At 38.7% G+C, this 14,407-nt stretch overlaps 1 protein-coding gene across 1 annotated transcript in view; it reads left to right on the top strand.

The window, feature by feature from the left end:
* GPR156 (G protein-coupled receptor 156) overlaps positions 1-14,407 on the top strand; it is a 70,803-nt gene that overhangs the window by 39,176 nt on the left and 17,220 nt on the right. The window contains exons 3-6 of the mRNA XM_043594262.1: positions 6,781-6,916; positions 7,168-7,278; positions 12,289-12,414; positions 13,387-13,482. Coding sequence (XP_043450197.1) covers positions 6,781-6,916; positions 7,168-7,278; positions 12,289-12,414; positions 13,387-13,482 — 469 coding nt within the window. The remainder of the gene's footprint in view (positions 1-6,780; positions 6,917-7,167; positions 7,279-12,288; positions 12,415-13,386; positions 13,483-14,407) is intronic.

Genomic DNA, 14,407 nt, shown 5'->3' with positions numbered 1-14,407 from the left:
ACCCTGGGGTATTATAAAGCCATAGAGGAGGGCACCAAACCTAGACTGAGAAATCATCCAGACAGATATGTGCTCTTATTTCTTTAAAACTAATGAGGTGGGTCACTCACAAAACGTTAAAGAGTACCTCATAGAACAAATAAAAACGTTAGCTGGTAGTACAGTTAGCCCTGCTGATTGGTGTTGGAGGCTATTGGTTTTGGTGGCAACAGTCTACAAGGTTACATAATTTTCTCCCCCAACACCCAGCTGCTTGGATATAAAGGAAAACAATCGATTGAAATTTTGATGGGAGTTCTGTCAGGCAGATGCAGCAAAGGAGCTTGTTTGGAAAAGGAAGTGGGTGTTGCTCAGAGAACAGTTCAGATGACCAACCAGAGGTTTCACATTGGGCCGAGAAAGGAGACTGTGAGGAAGCTGAAGAGACAGGGAAATGGAGGTCTGTAGGCTGTCAACAAGCAAGTGCATTAGAAGTGAGCATATGAAAGGGCTAGAGGATAGGGGACTTATTCATTCATTCATGAAGTATTTACTGAGTGTTTTCAATATGCTAGGTACTGTTCTAGTACTGGGAGTACATCATGACCCATTCCAGTGGGGAGGAGAAGATGATAAACAACTACATACATACATACATACAACATACATATATATATATGTGTGTGTGTATATATATATATACACATATATATATGTATGTATGTATATATATGTATATGTATATATATAAAATGAATATTACTCAGCAATCAAAAAGAATGAAATCTTGCCATTTGCAGCAACGTGGATGGGAACTAGAATGTATTATGCTAAGTGAAATAAGTCAAGAGAAAGACAAATATCATCTGATTTCACTTATATGTGGAATTTAACATACAAAACAGACGAACATAGGGGAAGGGAGGAAAAATAAGATAAAAACAGAGAGGGAGGCAAACCATAAGAGACTCTTAAATACAAAGAACAAACTAAGGGTTGCTGGAGGGGAGGTGTGTGGTAGGGGGATGGGCTAAATGGGTGATGGGCATTAAGGAGGACACTTGTTGGGATGAGCACTGAGTGTTATATGTAAGTGATGAATCACTAAATTCTATTCCTGAAACCATTATTACACTATGTATTAACTAACTTGAATTTAAATAAATTTTTAAATAAAAATAAAATTGTGTAATACCTTAGAAAGTAAAAAGTACTATGGTGGGATGGAGATAGACTAGAACAGGATAAGAAAGATTTGGAATTCTGAGAAAGAGTGCGATTTTAAAATCTTTTTTTTTATTTTTTTTAATGTTTATTTTTGAGACAGACAGAGACAGAATGCAAGTGGGTTAGGGGCAGAGAGAGAGGGAGACAGAATTGGAAACAGTCTCCAGGCTCCACGCTGTCAGCACAGAGCCCAACGTGGGGCTTGAACTCATGAACTGTGAGATCATGACCTGAGTTGAAGTTGGACGCTCAACCAACTGAGCCACCCAGGCAAAAGAGTGAGATTTTAAATGGGGTTGTAGCCCTGATTGAGAGGGTAACACTTGAACAAAGACATAAAAGGAAAGAGGGAATGAGTCATGGAAATATATGAATTAGAATATTCTATAGCGGGAGAACACCCACTTCAAAACCTTGAAGTTTTGAGTGCCTGGTGTTTTCAAGGAATAGCAAGGAGGCCTGTGTGGGGTGGAGTGGGCAAAGGGAAGAAGCAGGAAATGAGATAGATAATGAGGGCCAAAAATATAACTTGTACACTCTGGTAAAGACTTTGACTTTTCCTCTGAGTCAGATGACTTCTGAACAGAGAAATGACATGGTCTGCTTTACCTTTAATGGATTGTTGTGACTGCTGTGTTGAAAATAGACTTAGGAAGGGTCCAAAGTTGAAGCAGCAAGACCAATTAGGAGGCTATTGTAATAATCCAAATGAGAAATGCAAAGTCAGACTTTGATCAGGGTGGTGGTAGCAGAGGTGGTAAGAAGTTGGATTTTGGATGTATTTCAAGGATAGAGCCAATAGGATTTCATGACAGATTGGATGTGGGTGGTGAGCAAGAATCAAAGATGACTTCAAGATTTTGGGTCCAACCAAATAGAAAGATGGAATTGCCATTATCTGAACTGGGGAAGAATGTGGGAAGAACAGGTCAAGGGAGAAGACTAAGAGTTTGGTTTTGGATACATTGAGATCAAAGAGGGGGATGTCAGTTTTCAAAATTTCTGAGGTGGAATCATTCTTAATGATCATAACACTCAGGGTGTGACCCTGGGGGTGGGTATCTAAAAGTGGAATAAAGTGAAGTCATTATGATCAAAGAATTTAGAACTCTGGAGGTTGAAAGGTCAATGAAAGCTCCTAGGATGGTCACCTAGAATGGTAGCCCAGACAGGAGAGGAGGGGACAGGGCCAGTCTTCTCTCACCATTATGATGCTGAGTTAGAATATAAGTGGTTAGAAGTCACACAGATATTGCTTTGAGATGTGCAGAATTTGAATTGGGTTTAGATTTTGAACCTAAAACATTAGAAATAAGCATGGTAGCAAAATGATTGTGTTTGCTAAATCAAACCAGAAAACATAATGATAAAGCTGTTTGGAACATATCCAGATGAGATTGATTTATAACCCCACTGTAACATGGGTCCAAAATAGTGAATCGAAAAAGAAATTCAACGAATTCTCATGATTTAATCTTAATTGTTTTATTAAAAATTGTTTTTGGAAAGACATTTATACTTGGTTTGTTTAAAGCTTACTGACATCATTTATATCAATTCATATAGCATTTTAGAAGCCATGGCCCTGTCACATTTTAGGAAAATTTTCTAATAGCCACAAGAAGTACGCTCAGTCCCATTTGCAAGCCATGTTTCCAAACTCAGTTCTTAACCATAATTAAGAAGAGAGAGTAGGATGACCAGTCAGTCCTCCATAGCAGTTATAATAAACCTCTAAATTCAGAAACCAATATTTGATAAAGACTTTTAAAATATCATACCTGTGGGGTGCCTGGATGGCTCAGTCGGTTAAACGTCTGACTCTTGGTTTCGGCTCAGGTCATCATCTCATGGATCGTGGGTTTGAGCCCTGCATCAGGCTGCATGTTGTCAGTGTGGAGCCTGTTTGAGATTCTCTCTCCCTCTCTCTCTGGCCCTCCCCTACTTGTTCTGTCTGTCTGTCCCTCTCTCAAAATAAATAAATAAACTTAAAAATATATATCATACCTGTGATTCATGAGTTCAAGCCCTGCACTAGGCTCTCTGCTATCAGCACAGAACTTGCTTTGGATCCTCTGTCTCCCTCTCTCTCTGCTCCTCCCCCCACTCTCTCTCTCTCTCTCTCTCTCTCTCTCTCTCTTTCAAAACTAGATAAACATTAAAAATACATATATCAAACCTGTGAGCTGGTGGATGTCACTTAAGCATCAGAATTCATTAAAGAGTATTAAAATTATAATCCAGGTTTATACAAATACAGATGGATATTTATCTTTGTATTGAGACTTACTCGAGAATAGAAACATCAAGAAAGTTCTAGTCTTTACCAATTAATAAATGAAGAGAAAAGATAATGAGATAACTATACAATCCTTAAAAAAAAAACCCACCTTGTTTCTGAGTGCTAGTAACACAGTCTAAGTTTTTATCTCTTCATAAACGCAACATAGGTAATCTCAAAGGGACTAGATATTTATAATTAAGTATATAATATTTAAATTGTCTTGTTTTGTGGAAAGTATGTGTTTGTGGGTGATTAAAAGATTCAGCATGTGTGGGTTTCATATTTTAGTTCAACAGTAAAATATAAGTGACATTGGTGCTTGAATTCTTATTCAAGTAGCAAAGACATTCCTCAGACATACATAATTCATCTGCTGAATAGATGATTTCACCTTTCAGTAACTTCACAGGTGTTAACTTTGCCAAACAAAATAGGTAAACCATCTTCCATTCATTTTTTTTCTGATGCAAGTTTTAAGTAAAAATTTTTTACAAAAAATATAAAAATATACATATATAAGTCCATAACGTCCATTTAGAAAATGAATTTGCATCAACTTCTGAGATGTGAGGATTATGTAATGCACATTTTGTCAAAAAATAACTAAATTGGGCTCCTCCTAACTAAATCAGGAGGGAGGGGATTCTAAATCAGGGTTTCATGCAGTACTGAATTACACAAAGAAGATCTGATTGTAGAGCGGTGTTCAAATAAAATGGTCCCAGAAAAGAATGAAGAAAGAAACCTACCCAAACCCATCCGTGATCTGAACAATACAGACATGTGTGACTATGAAACTTGGGCAGCTGCTTGGTAAGGACGTCAGCATCATATATTCATGGCTCATGCTTATGTGTAGCCATGGGGAAGAATAGCCTCAGTTATTGGACTTCGAAGAGTCTACTAGTGGTCGTACCACTGCATAGGCTTTTGACTGAACCAAATAGCTAGTCCCAGGTCAGCGGTGGCCCCTTTTCTAAAGCAGTGCCAGCACTGGTCTGTTTAAGTTATTAATTAATAAATGCATTATGAAGCTGATGGTTAACACTGTTCTTACTTTTGCAGTCAATATTCACCCCATAATTCCCCTTCTTCTGGGAAGAGCCAAAGAAACTAATGAAGATTACTGTCCATAAGTCTATAATTTGAAAACATGATGACATGAGTGGATAGATAGGATAGGGGCTAGATTTTAAATTTGTATACAGGAGGCTTAAGGTAAACAAAATTGATCTGTATATGTGTAGCTCTCTTCCTAAGTGATGAAAGTAGTATTTTAAGAAATAGGTCTGAAAGTAATATGCAGAATGTATTAGGACAGGAAAAAATTGGTGATACAGAGAGCTAAATGTTACACCAAAAATCTAAAAATTAATACTTTTGCATCACCTTAGAATTTTCAAGAGAGTTTGCCACATACCTCATTTGCTCTTTGCAATAATTTGTGGGTGGCTATGAAGGATAATATTATCTACACAGATGAGGAAACAGGAAGCTAGAGTAAATGACTTGCCCAAAGTCATGCAGCTGTGATTGGCACAGCCAGGATTCCCATCTGTCACACCACCTGTCTCCATTTCCATTGCTCCTAACATGATTGTATCCTGGGTGCATGTAGTAGCAGGAATGGAGAGGGACCACGCATAAGGATTTTGAAATCTCAAGTGAAAGAAATTGGCAATTGATTGGGTATAGTTGATAAATAGGAGAGGAAAAGGTGATTTGTAGGTTTCTAAAGCATGAAGACAGTGAGATTAATATCATCAGCTAATGTTAGCAATAAGCTTACTCTGTGCCAGGTCCTGTGTCACACTTTGCTTTATTACCTCAATGAATTCTCACCACTCTTTGGTGGGGGGAGAGGCATGTATTATTCTTGTCCCCATTTTATAAGGGGAATACATGAAACTTGTTCCCATTTTTAGAGGAAGAAAAACAATCAAGGTTTTTTCTACAAGACAGGGTAAAGCTCAACTGGACTTATTGGCCTATGATGTCTGTACTTGGGACCTGAGATTCAGGGCGATGGTTTGGTGTTTTGTGTGTGTGGATGTAATTATGCCACTAGTCACGAAATAATCAAGCTGGGCCATTGTTAGTTACGATGTTTGCAAGTCTAGCACTGCCAAACTGTCTAATGCCTCTGAGTACTTTGCCTGTTGTTAAAGTAGGCTGCACTAAGTAGCTGGTTTTGCCTTGACTCTGGACTTTAAAGTGGCCAGCCAGGTAATCCAGATACAAAGATAAGAATGCTTTCCTCCTCAGTTATTATTTTAAAATTAAAATATAACTAAGTATAATTATCAAGTGACTATTAATAGAAATATTGAATTTATGTAGAATACATTATTTAGACTAAAAGTCTTAAGTACAGTTACCTTACTTCTTAATTGTTATCAGTCACTGTCCAGAGTAAGCTTGGTTTTCCCCTTAGGTTAACCACTTCACACATTTTTACCTTGTCGTGAGCCTCTGTTGGTGCCCAGGGTATGTCTGAGACCCTGGTTGGCCATACCTCCCTCTAATCTTTGAATTGTTCTGTAAACTCATTTAAAACTATTTGACAAAAGAGCCTTCTCAAAGTTCCTGCTTTCAGTCCTTGCTTCCTTTTTCTCTTTCAGTCAGTCAGAGAAAGGGAAAGCAATTGTATATATCAAATAAATCGTGTATGAAAAAAATCCCAAACCTTTTCCAAACGGTGGTTTACCAGCTCACTTCTAAAGGCTCCAAACTGTATCTCGTTAGGTATCTACCTGTTAGTTATTCATTCACTTGCCTGAATGTAGCAGTATCTTAGCAACCAGAAATTTCATGGAGAAATCTTAACTCTTCCCTAATACCACCTGTTTTTTAGAAGTTGGCCGCCTTTTTTTTTTTTAATATTTTTTTTTCAATGTTTATTTATTTTTGGGACAGAGAGAGACAGAGCATGAACGGGGGAGGGGCAGAGAGAGAGGGAGACACAGAATCGGAAACAGGCTCCAGGCTCTGAGCCATCAGCCCAGAGCCCGACGCGGGGCTCGAACTCCCGGACCGCGAGATCGTGACCTGGAAGTTGGCCTTCTTTTAAAAGACTTGGAGTTATATAAGCAAGAAATGCCAGAATTTAGTTCCTTTAGAAAATAAATTTAAATACATCATAACAATTTTTTACAGGGCTATAAAGAAGTGTCTTCCCAGTGGTCCTTCACTCTGAGGTTGCATTGGAGATTATACTGGTGGGGAAACTCTGTTCACTCCCAGGGCAAAGGGTCATGGCTGTAAGTGTCCTTCTTCCTGATTCGCTCTAGGATTGTGAAGATGTCCAGTCCCAACCTGAACATCGTGACCTTACTTGGGAGTTGTCTGACTTACAGTAGCGTTTACCTCTTCGGGATTCAAGATCGAGATGCTTTAGCGGGAGGCTCAATGGAAACTCTCATTCAGGTGGGTTAAATCTTAAGTTTTTGTTTTGAGAAAAATGTTCAACTTTTGATATCTTTTTAAATCAGCATCTCCTATAGGTGGTGGTTACCTTTATCCTCTGAATGGGTACTCTCAGAGGTGATCATTGTGTATTGCTTAGTGAAGTCCACATCTGTCCCGTGCCCTGTGTGGACTGAAGCTTTGCAGAGTAGAATGTGGAGAACAATTAAGATCCCTCTCATGCCTCTTGCTTCTGTCCCTTTTCCCTGTAGATAAGACTATCCATGCTGTGCATTGGGACCTCCCTTGTGTTTGGCCCCATTCTGGGGAAGAGCTGGCGACTCTACAAGGTGTTTACCCAGAGGGTCCCGGACAAGAGAGTGGTGAGTAAGCAGCAAGTAGACACAACTTGATTACAAACAGCAACTTTATTATTGATTATTAGCTAGAGAAGTTTGTGTCAGATTAATGGGTCTGGCTCTTATATGGCAATCTGTAGTTCCTGCTTCTCATTTCAAACCCTGGAGTGGTATGGCCTCCTAAGTCCCCAAGCCTGGAAGGCCATGTGTCAGTGCTCTTGGGAGATAGGTCTTTGAACATAGTTCTGCTTCATATGCACCCCAAGCCATGGTACTGCTGGTACTGTGTGAGCTGGCCAACATCTGGCACCAGTGAGAGGGAGAACAAGATGCCCAGAGAGACTGTTGTTTGGCACAAGTGTGAGCTGAAAATGGAGTGAGGGAGAGTGATTACAGGGAAGCTGTAGTGAGTAAGGAGAGCTTTTTCCTTCACTGGAACCCAGGTGTTCTCCATGCCAAATGCCATTCTCTGCACTAAGAAGGATGGGCTTGGAGCAGTGAGCAAGAAAGAGGACACCCATTCAGCAGATAGAATCCACCCTAGAAGCTATGTGCGAGCCAAATGACCTAGATGTCCCTGACATCAGAAGTCATCCTGACAACATTTCCCCATTTTATCAGCTTCTCTGCCCAAACCTCAAAGCCTGATCATCAAACCCTTGAGCTATAGGCCCTACCCAGACCCAGTATATCACTCAGTTGGAGTTTACTTCTCTGCAATGATTTCTTTTTTTTTGCAAACATTATTGAATCATGGTAAATACTTACGAAAAGCTCAGCTGTGAGTAACCATAATATGAAAAAAATTGCCTAAAGGACAAGAAATTCATCTGTACCTCTAGAACACACATTCCTTTTTATTTAAAAAATTGTTTTATTGAGGCATAATTGACATGCAATGAACTGCATATATTTAAACTATATGATTTGATAAGTTTTGACATATGTATACACTCATGAAATGTTGCGTAAAATCTGCAGAAGTTTCCTCATGAATCTTTGATATCTCCCTCTCCTGTCCATCCTTATATCCATTCCTATTCCTGGGCAACTATTGATTTGCTTTTTGTCACTATAGACTAGTTTGCATTTTTCCAAAATTTTATATAAATGGAATAATACAGTATGTACTCTTTTTTTTTTACCTGTTATAATTATTTTACTTTTACTTGGCATAATTGTTTTAAGATTCATACATATTATTGCATGCACCAGTGGTTCTATTTGTGTTATTGCTGAGTAATAGTCCAATGTGTAGACATACAGTTTGTTTATCCATTCATCTGTTGATAGATGTTTGGGGTTTTTTCCAGTTTTGGGCTATTGAAAGTAAATCTGCTATGAACATTGTTGTGTAAGTCTTTGTGTAGGCATATGTTTTCATTTTTCTTGCTTAAAAACCTAAGAGTAGAATGGGTGGGTCATATGGTAAGTGTATTTTTAACTTTTAAAAAAATTGGCTATTTCCCCAAATGGTTGTACCTATTACATTCCCACCAGCAGTGTATGAGAGTCCTTCATTTCTACATCTTTGCCAACATGTGACTTGGTTGTTCTTTGTAGTCATTCTAATACATGTGAATAGTAGTATCTCATAGTATTTTTAATTTGCATTTCCTTAATGCAATGTTGAGCATCTTTTAAACATGGTTATTTGCTATCCATATGTCTTCTTTGGTGAAATATCTGTTCAAATCTTTTACCCATTTTTTAAAAACTTTAGTTGTTTGTTTTCTTATTATTGAGGGGTTTTTTAAATGTTTATTTTTAAGAGAGAGAACGCGGGCGCGTGCAAACTGGGGAGGGGCAGGGAGAGAGGGGGACAGAGGATGCGAAGCAGGCTCTGTGCTGACAGTAGAGAGCCCAATGCCGAGGGCTCAAACCCACAAACTGAACCAAGAGATCTATACCTGAGCTGAAGTCAGGTATAAACCGACTGAGCTACCCAGGCATCCTTTTATTATTGAGTTTTGAGAGTTCTTTTTCTATTCTGGATACAATTCTGTCAGCAAATACATATGCTTTGCAAAGATTTTCTTCCAATTTTTTGTGTGCTTTTTTTCATTCACTTAAGAGTATCTTTCAAAGAAAAGACATTTCTAATTTTGATGATATCCAGTTTACCAATTTGTTCTTTTATGGATCACATTTTGGTATCAGATCTAAGAAATGTTTGCCTAACCTAAGGCCTCAAAAAGTTTCTCCTGTGTTTACTTCTAGAAGTTTTAGAATTTTAGTTTTTACATTTAGGCATATGATCCATTTTGAGTTAATTTTGGAATATGGTGTGAATATGAATCAAAGTTAATTTTTTTGCATATTAATATGTTTATTCAAATCTAGGTCCTTTGAATTTCCATATGAATTTTTCACTTGGTTTGCCAGTTTCTGCCAATTTCTGCTGGGATTTTGATTGAGATGTATTGAATCTATAGAACAAATTGTGGAGAACTAACTTCTTAACAATGTTGTGTTTTTTAACCCATGAACACAGTATATTTCTTCATTTATTAAGGTCTTTTCTAATTTTTATCAATAATTTTTTATAGTTTTCAGTGAAGGTCTTTCACACCTTCTATAGGATTTACTCCTAAGTATTTTTATGCTATTATATGTGTTATTGTTTTTTATTTCACTTCCTGATTTTTTGTTGCTAATATATAGAAATACAACTGATTTTCATATGCTGATCTTCTTTGCTCCAACCTTCCTAAGCTATATATTGCTCCCATTAGCTTTTTTGTAGATCTTTCAGATTTTCAACATAGATGATCATATCATCTATGAATAAAGACAGTTTCTTTCCAATCTTCTGTATGATGGCACTGTCTAGAAATACCAGTACAATGTTCAATAGAAGTGCTGACTGCTAGGGTGCCTGGGTGGCTCAGTCGATTAAGTGTCTGACTCTTGATTTTGGCCCACCTCGGGCTCTGCACTGACAGCCTGGAGCCTGCTTGGGATTCTCTGTCTCCCTCTCTCTCTGCCCCTTCCCCACTCATGCTCTTCCTCTCCCTCTCTCTCAAAATAAATAAACATTAAAAAAAAAAAAAAAGAAATGCAGAGTACAGACAACCTTGAATTTTTCTTGACCTTGTGGGGAAAGCATTCAGTATTTCAAAACTAAGTATGTTAGCTATAGATGTATTGTAGATTTCCTTTATCTAGTTGGGGAAGTTCCCTTCTATTCACATTTTTCTGGGTTTTAATAAAGAATTGATGTTGGGTTCTGTCAAATGCTTTTTATGTGTCTATTGATCATATTTTTTTCAAATTGTTTTAGTTAATATGGTGAATTACATGAAATGATTTTAGGATCTCAAACCAATCCTGTATTCCTGAGACAAACTCCACTTGGTCATGATATATAATCCTCTTCTTATATTGTTGTCCTCCTCTTCATAAAATTTTGTTTATAATGTGTGTACTCATGTTCTTTTTTTTTCTTTTTAAAATTTTTTGAAAGTTTATTTATTTTGAGAGAGAGAGAGTAGGGGAGGGCCAGAGAGAAAGAGAGAGAGACTTCCAAGCAGGCTCCAGCCCAATACAGGGCTTGAACTCACAAACTGTGAAACCATGACTGGAGTTGAAACCAAGAGTCCAACACTTAGCCAACTGAGCCACCCAGGCGCCCCTATACTCATGTTCTTAAGGGGTGTTGTTCTGTAGCTTTATTTTTCTTATAAAATATTTTTCTGGCTTTGGTGTAGGGTAATACCAGCCTTATAGTATGAATTAGGAAGTTTACCCTCCTCTTCAGTTTTGGAAGATGTGTGCAAAATGCTATAATTGGCATTCACATATATAGTATAAGTGTCTCTCAATAGCATGCTTCCATTTCTCCCTCTCCTGATCTTTGTGTTGTTTTTACTTCTACATATGTTATAAGCCCCACACAATTGTTACTAATTTTTGTTTGAACGGTTATATTTTAAAGATATTTAAATAATTAAAATTAACACATACTTTTCCATGAAGGTCATATTTCCTTATATAGATCCATATTTTCATCTGGTATCATCTTCCTTTTGCTGTAAGAATATTAACATTCTCATGCAGGTGTGCTAATGCTGAATTCTTTCAACTTTTGTTTGTCTGAAAAAGTCTTAATTTCCCCTTTGTTTCAGAAGGCTGCTTTTGCTAGATATAGAATTATAGGTTGAGGCTTTCTTTTCTTCTTTCAGTATTTTGAAGTTTTCACTCCACTGTCTTCTCACTTGGCCTTGTATCTGATAGGAAATCTGATGCCATCCTTATCTTTGTTCCTCTACACATACTGTGTCTTTTTTGCTGGTTGATTTGAAGATTTGTTTATTATCACTGGTTTTGAGCAGTTTGATGAAGCAACTGGTTTTTATCTTACAAACACCATGAATCATGTAACTGGTTGTACTTCCTTCTTTTCATTGGCTGTCAAAAACTCAGATCCATATTTCTGCCCCAATTCATGAAGGCTGTGTACTCTCCTCACCTGGCCTTTCATCCTAAGTCTCCATATTTTCTCTTTTCCCTGATATTTTTTCAATTTTTCATCTTGTTACAGTACATATACTTTATTAATTTTATTTCTCTAGTTACAAAAGTAACACATCCTCTTTGTAGTAAGTCAAATGATTCATATACATATAAAGAAAATGATAGTAATCTCTCTTCCACCACCCTTATCTTTTAATCGTATCCTCCAGGTTAGTGGTTGTTTACAGTTTTATGTGAAAACTTCCATATCTCTCTATATGCTCATATCAACATATATAGAAATAATAGTATGTTCATTTTATAAGACCCCTTAATCCATTGTGGGAAAGGCAGGATATGGAAAAAATAAACAAATGAAGATGTTTAATGGTGAAGGTGGTGATATGGACATAATACCATAGCGCATCTTTAGTGTGTGTTTCATCTTTAATGGCTGGATAGGAAGCCCCCTGGGAGGGCTGACCCTGGAGCCTTTAGCTCAGAGCACATAGGGTACTCCAGTCCCTGTGTTGTATAGCCAGCAAGCAAAGGAAAATTATGACCTTGACTCTTTTGCAGATAATCAAAGACCTGCAGCTACTGGGGTTGGTGGCAGCCCTGGTGATAGCAGACGTGATCCTGCTTGTGACGTGGGTGCTGACTGATCCCATCCAGTGCCTCCAGATTCTCGGTGTCAGTATGACGGTGAGGGGCCCAATCGCTGGAGAATCTAGTTCCTGAGCTGGGAGGACTGGCTTCTGTGGGTACACTGGGGTCATCCTCCCAAGCAGTTAACATTAACAAGCAGTTAAATGACCCAAAAGGAGGGAGAATTAGGATCCGTGGCTGCTGTGAATGCCCTGCCCCTCGTCTGTAGTGTGTGCTGCCTCCCACTGCTCCTGCTCCACATGTCTTCCAATGGCATCTACTGAGATGTTGGCACACTGGAACTGCCTGGCAGTTATCTCTGCTTTCACGTCCACATTATCAGTAGTGAGACTTTCAGCTACAGGAAGTTACCTTCCCCTAATTGTTGAGAAGTAAAGGTAGTATTTTGAGATGGTCTGTGGAGTCAGTGAGCCCTCATTCAAATCCCACCTACCAGCCATGTGACCTTGGGAAAGTCATTTAACCTCGCTAAGGCTCTATTTCCTCATAGGCAAAATGGTGATGATATTACTTCCTATTTCATAGGGCTGTGGTGAAGATTAAGTGAAACAATGCAGGTAAAGGGCTCAACTGTGCCTAGTACAGAGTGTTCAGTCAACAGGAAGTATTATATGTCTCCAGCCTCACAAGGGGTGAAGAATACAGTGGACTCTTGACATTGTAGATTTAATATTTACAGTTTCAACTGTTAACAAATAGCAGAAACATGATGTGAAATCCTTTGTAATTTTGCTGATACACTAGTTTGAGTCACTGTGGTAGCAAAGCATTAACTGGGGAGTAAACCCCACCACTACCAAGTATCCATATGTCAGCCAGACTTTATCGTCTTCTCCTTTAACCCATAGTCAACTTGCATTTGGATTCTAATGGAGTCACCTATATGTTAGAGTTTTTACATATTAAGGGGGAAATCATAGAAGTCACACTCCAGGATGTTCACAGAGATCTCCTGTGTGTTCCTGGTAATTGTGGGTTCCCTCAGTCCTGACTCTGTGTCCTTCCTAGGTGACAGGGAGAGACGTGTCCTGCTCTCTGACCAGCACACACTTCTGTGCTTCCCGGTACTCTGATGTCTGGATTGCTCTTGTTTTGGTATGCAAGGTTGGTAACCACATGTCCTTGGGATACACCCTGTCACAAACAAAATACATGTGAAAAGGGAATCACAGGAATTAACAAGGTGATTTCTGCAAAGAATCTTGAACTCCAAGGAGACCTCTGTTGATATAAAATCATGACCCTTATCATTTCTCTACTTTTTATTTGTCTTGGGGTCACTTTTCCAACTCTATTTAGTCTCCCTCATTCAGTTTTTCCCAGATCATATGGAATACAACCACTGTTTCTCCCATTTCTTGGTCTGATTTTTTAATTGATTTAGCAATACCAGTTTTCTCCCCAACTCTCTGCAAGGGAAATTATGAGGAGACATTGTATCCAGCTTTATTTTTTCTCTTGAGTGCCCTCTTGGGTTTTTTTCAAGATTTGAGTCAAGGCATCCTGCTGCCTTCCACTGACCTTTCTCACTCTGACTGGAAGCAGAGCTGGCCCCTAAGATAGATGGCAACATCCACGGTGTCCTTTAAGTGGTTCCAGCTGCCTCGAAGTGTCCCCAGACTGCCCTCGATTTCCCACATTAGCCTCATTTGTCTCTGTTAGATGGCAAAAGTAGGGCGTTACTTCCACAGGTACAGAATACCTACACAGGACAGTAAAGGAGGTTCTTAGAACCAACTATCCTAGTAACTGGTTTTCAGCCTGGAGAAACAGAGAATCTGGCTATGAGGGGTGTGGGCAGGCCTATTTCAAAGAACAGGGCAAGCCCTGGGTGGCAAGAGACTGCCTGTTGATTCTCAGGACAGAGAGGCCTGGTTGACTGATTGCTGGCAGAGGAGAAGAAACTTTTAAAGAAATATGTGGTCTTTAAAGGTAAACTTTACTCATTTTACCACTAGGAAAGCATTCAAGTGGTTGCTTCTGAGAAATGGGTCCGGGAATGGGCAGAGTTGGATAGGGAAATGTTGCT

The sequence above is a fragment of the Prionailurus bengalensis genome, chromosome C2 (assembly GCF_016509475.1).
Source record: "Prionailurus bengalensis isolate Pbe53 chromosome C2, Fcat_Pben_1.1_paternal_pri, whole genome shotgun sequence".
In the NCBI taxonomy this organism is placed as follows: domain Eukaryota; kingdom Metazoa; phylum Chordata; class Mammalia; order Carnivora; family Felidae; genus Prionailurus; species Prionailurus bengalensis.
Note: the sequence above shows the minus strand (reverse complement) of the source record. Positions and strands in the feature narration are given on the sequence as shown.